This window comes from Sinocyclocheilus anshuiensis, unplaced genomic scaffold, assembly GCF_001515605.1.
Source record: "Sinocyclocheilus anshuiensis isolate Anshui unplaced genomic scaffold, SAMN03320099.WGS_v1.1 scaffold385, whole genome shotgun sequence".
Taxonomy (NCBI): Eukaryota; Metazoa; Chordata; class Actinopteri; order Cypriniformes; family Cyprinidae; genus Sinocyclocheilus; species Sinocyclocheilus anshuiensis.
In genome coordinates, this window is record NW_015539876.1 from 515,383 (window position 1) to 520,913 (window position 5,531).

Genomic DNA, 5,531 nt, shown 5'->3' on the forward strand with positions numbered 1-5,531 from the left:
TAATTTCTCACCAGCAATGTCATGAAAACGCTGAGGCTGCGCCTAACATTTTAATGGCTATGTGTGAAATATAGATTTGTTCTATCCTACCACACTAGGGATTTTTAAGGTCTATGTAAGATGATAAGAATTTGATGGATGAATATTGCAGTAGAATGAAAAAACAAAAATATGAAAAAAAGTATCCTTACTCAAAGTTGGTTTGTTGGTCTTTGGGTTTCAACAGGGATGGGACATGAAACATTACATTATGCCAAATTGCTTCATAGCACATATCCTCTGAAGGAACAGGGTGTCCTAAATAATGCTAAATAAATGATGCTGTATATCAGGATATAAAACATATAAAAGACAGAGAACACAAATAAAATGTGCACAGGCACTGATGAATCACATTGAGAGACAACGTGTAACAGAGAAAAGAATGAAGAAAATTAGCTCAAATGAAGCTGAAAAGAACAATGAGGTGGTAAGTTTATAGCATGGAGACATGACTTATTTCATCCTCATGTAACTCTAAGCAGACTGACAAAGAAATTCTTGTCCAGAGAAAAGCCAAGGCCTTCTGGGATTTTTTTTAGCAGTAGTTCAGCTGAACAAACTTCTTCTCTTCAAAGTCCTATTAAAGGAATGCTCCAGATTCAATGCAAGTTAATCTCTATTGACAGCGTCTGTGGCATGCTGTCAGATACCAAAGAAAACAATCTGGATTTATCCCTCAGTTTGTAAAAATAAAAGTCATGTATACAGCAAAGCACTTACAATAAAACTCTACAGGCAAAGCCATTGTGGAGGTTTTACGAGGATTCTGGCACACAAGTCTAACTTCAACATGTAGATTGTATAAGTATTATGGCTACACTCTCAGGACACTCTGTTTTAATGTTTATTCCAGTGCAATTGCTTGCCACATATACTTCCATTGGAAGTGAATCATTATACAAGTTTAAAAAATAAGTAAAAAGAGACAGAAAGAAAGCAAAGATACACTGTTTTAGGAAGAGATACCATTACCTGATTGTAACAGGGGTGAAAAGCATCATAGTTGTTACGTTGTCGAGAAAGGCTGACAGAACGGCTGCAATTAGGCACAGAATGATAATCATGGGCCACACTCTTCCTCGCGATAACTTATACGCCTGTGTGGAGACATACAGAATACTGTTGGGAATACTTCATTATTGGTTTACAAAGTTAGAATTTTTTCTCACAACTTCACATTATGAAAACTAACTGGGTCAAAAATAAATTAAGCACAAAAATCTCTAGCCTTTGTTTATGAACATTAACAAAATCATGTTTTTTAAAAAAAAAAAAAAAACAGTGGAAAGGAGAGATAGATTTAACAGTGCCTCAAAGATAGGGAATCAAGAGCAGTCCTCTGAGGAGGTCTCAGAACACAATCTTCAAAAGTACATTTTAATGAGGAATTCAGTCTAAAAACTGACACAGATCCATAGTGTGTTTGTTCATTCAGGCTGTAGCGCTAAAAGAATGTTTAAGCCAGAAAAGAAAAGATTCAAAAAACAAAAGACCTGCACTTTAAGAGCCTGTCGCTATGGAGACATTATCAGGCTGTCTGGAATCATTCTAATCAAGTGGTAAAGCAGGGCGTTGTAGTCCACCGATTATATCACCACTTCCTGACTCAATAATATGGTGACTGACAAATAAACAGAGTAAGGGCCCGTTCACACCAAGGATGATAACAATAATAAAGTCTATATCACAACTATAAATGGCACACAGGAACGATAGGCGTTGGAATTACTTCCAGAATGTTTTTTTTTCCAGCTGATGAATGATAAAAACATTGACAGCCAATCAGAATCCATCATGCTTTAAAAAGCTTGAGCATTTAAAGCGCTGTGCACGCTTATAATAAACAGAACATTATTGTGTGTTGGTGTGGACACTAATATCATTATAGTTATCGTTCTTGGTGTGAACGGGCCTTAACTCACCCGCTCACAACTACACAAGGATTGAAGAAGCCTGATTTTTATTTCAAGATAAAATGCATCTTCATTCTATCTTGAAATGTTGTTCAATCAAGAGGGTTGTTTCTATGGCAATATTTTAATTTGTGGAACATGTCCTCGCCCAGAACCCTCTTAAGATTCATAAATGGGATGAGAGGACATAAGCGTGTGCCCTCATAATGTCCAGAGCACATCCATAATGTTTCAACAGGTCTTTTACAACAGTCCGCAGAATCCCTGAAAATAAGGAAAGGGATATCCATCCAATGATTTATTTTTAGACTTTCATTCATTCAAACCCATTTTATTCACAATTTACAAACGGTTGCATAATTTTATAAGATTTGTTCCATCTGATTCCTTTTCGCAACTCTATTGGAGCTTGATTGGAGCTTAATATTCACCCAGAAATTTCATATATAAAGCATTTGTGGGATTCTCATCACTTTGCTTGAGAGTGAATGATAGGGATTTTCAGGACAGCTATCGTAAAGCTCTGCTTCTTTGCCCCAAAGCTTACTGGGTAAAGTAAGCCTACTAAAATACCTACTGATTGCCGAGTACATATTAGTAGGTATTTGTATCTGTAGATATATAATGTATTTAAATGTGTATAATATTATATCTAAGGTGGGTGGGATAGATTAAGTAGCCTAATTTTAGAGAGAATATGAGGAAATAACTCTGTCAGTCAAGACATTGTATCTTGCTTAAAGAGATAAACAAATCACAAATAAGCATTTTCAACATAATGATTGAGAAAACTCACCTTCACTGCACAGTAATCAAAGAAACCAGTCTCAGAGAATATTGCCACCAGTATCATCTGAAAGTAAAGAGGAAGGGTTATGAGACTTGAACATTTCATGGTTTCTATTTTTAGTGCTTACTGCCACATGTGTTGCTATAAAATCACATTATGTCTCAAATACCACACGGTCTCTCACTCAATTTCATGCCACATATATCGTTCTCTTCTCTTTTTTTTTTTGGGCCTCAGATACAGAAACAGACATCTTTGAAATATAGACAATCAATAAAGTGAAACAAATATTTCTGAGATTATTAAAGCTAACTTTTTTAAATGTAAAATGGCTCTCGGTCTCTTTTACAGTCAGTCTTTAAAATTGATGGATGCTGTGATTCATTTTCTATCATCAGTCTCTGATTTTCTTTTATGCTTTTCCTCAAATACTCCTACATGTAGTCTTCTGGATGGGGGCTGATTGAATGTATTTGTTTCCATGGAGACAGACACTGAACAAACAGAGATCTTGAAAAGGGTGGCACTTTGTCAATAATATTAGAGAGGCTGTGTGTTTTAATTTGTACTCATATTTTTTGGTCACACTTTGTTGCAGTACTATGTCAAATATGGACTAATGTCATATGCAGACTAACAAACCTTTTGACTGATTGTGCTGCTGCAAAGTAAGTGCAACTCAAAGTAACACCATAAATGATCTCAGCCCCCTGAAGAATTCTTTCTAAAAGAAGCACTAGGTTAACAGCACATTAAAGAAAGGTGTCACACTAAGTGCCTGGCAGGCTGACCAGCCTAAGAGGCTAAATATTTGGGGTTAAGGGTTGGATTAGAGGCTTGTCGGACTGTCAAGCACATAGCAGGGAAACTTTCTCCAAACAGGCAGGTTAAATCATCTCATTACACCAGAGACAAGGTTTTAATGCTGTCTGAAACCATTAAACAACTAGATTGTTTTCTGAAGAAAACATAGTGGTTGTTGCTAGAGCATTGCTAGGGTGTTCTGAGTGATTTAAGCTCATTGTTATGTGGTTATGGGGCATTTGTTAAGGCAAGTTTACATTAAAGATTCACTATGAGACAAGCTGAAACATTGCTAGATTTGGCTTGGCGCTTGGGTAATTCTCTCAAAGGTAGATTTTGTTATTAGGCGTTATTATCCACCAGGAAAAAATTATAAATCTAATCTCATGATCTAAATGTAACGGCACAAATCTTCACGTCGCACGTATGTCAAGTCACACGATCTGAGATATCATATGTTCATAGTACAAACGGTGCACTGCTGGAGAGCTCTTAGACCTGTTAGAATTATACTTACCATTCCAAACAGAAAGGCAAGTGTTTCATAGTCAATCCATTCCACAACAGTCATTAGACTTGGCCTCTACAGTAAAGACAATGGGATGAAATAGTCATTGTCTCCTTCCTCAGATACAGAAGAGTATTTTCACATCCCAGTCTTAACTGGGTTTTCTGAATTGTTGAAATAATTGCATCAATTAGAATATACAACCCCTGGCAAAAATAATTGTTTTACTTTATACCAAATAAACGAATGATAGATATGACACAAAACCATTTTTGTTTAATAATTCAACACTCTGGTTATGTGAAACATACCTCAAACAAATGAGATTAAAATATTTTAATCAATGGAAAATTATTTTCCATATCAAGTAGAGGAAAAAAATATGGAATCATTCAATGTTGAGGAAAAAATGATGGAATCAGCTTGTAATTTGCATTTCTGAAACAAATCCCGGCACATATCTAAAATGCTAATTATTCAGCAGTTAAAAGAGAGTGCTTACAGACCTTAACAAGCTGTTGGACTTGGCTAATAGAAAGGAAACATGGCCCCAACAAGAGAGCAGTCAGTTGAAATGATGGAAAGGATTATAAAACTCTTTCAAGATGGAAATCCAACATGGAGTGTGGCAAAAGAAGTTGGATATTCTCAGTCAGCTGTTTCTAAAATTTGGTGCAAGACAAGTATGGAAAGGTTTTCCAAAATGGAAAGGTTATAAAAGGAAAACATACAGGCAGACCAGGGAAGACATCAAAGCGTCAGGATAGAAAACTCAAAGCAATTTGCCTTGAAAATAGAAAATGCACAATGAAACAAATTAAAAACAAATGGCTGGAATCAGGAGTCAATGTGTGTGACAGAACTGTAAGAAACCATCTGAATAAAATGGGATTTACATATGGAAAAGCCAAATGAAAACCAGCATTAACACCTAAACAGAAGACAACAAGGTTACAGTGGTCTAAAGAGAAGCAGTCATGGAGTGTGGATGATTGGATGAAAGTGATATTCAGTGAAGAATCACGAATCTGCATTGGACAAGGAGATGATGCTGGAACTTTTGTCTGGTGCCGTTCTAATGAAATGTATAAAGATGACTGCCTGAAGAAAACAATGAAATTTCCCAACTCATTTATGATATGGGGTTGCATGTCAGGTAAAGGACCAGGGGAAATGGCAACCCTACCTGAACAGTCAATGCACAGGTGTACACTGAAATTTTGGACAATTTTCTCATTCCATCGATAGAAAAGAAGTTTGGTGATAATGATGTCATTTTTAGGATGATAATGCATCTTGTCATAAAGCAAAGAGTGTTAAAGCTTTTCTTCAGGAAAGGCATATCACCTCAATGGCATGGCCACATTGGCCAGCACACAGTCCAGATCTCAATCCAACTGAATTAAAGCTTTTCTTCAGGAAAGGCATATCAACTCAATGGCATGGCCACATTGGCCAGCACACAGTCCAGATC

At 36.3% G+C, this 5,531-nt stretch overlaps 1 protein-coding gene across 1 annotated transcript in view; it reads right to left on the minus strand.

Annotated features, from left to right (window-relative positions):
- Window positions 1-4,120, minus strand: part of LOC107685326 (P protein-like) — a 41,789-nt gene extending 37,669 nt beyond the window's left edge. The window contains exons 1-3 of the mRNA XM_016481878.1: window positions 4,067-4,120; window positions 2,752-2,808; window positions 1,015-1,139 (exon numbers count right to left, since the gene is read on the minus strand). Coding sequence (XP_016337364.1) covers window positions 1,015-1,139; window positions 2,752-2,808; window positions 4,067-4,120 — 236 coding nt within the window. The remainder of the gene's footprint in view (window positions 1-1,014; window positions 1,140-2,751; window positions 2,809-4,066) is intronic.
- Window positions 4,121-5,531: the final 1,411 nt, after the last annotated feature.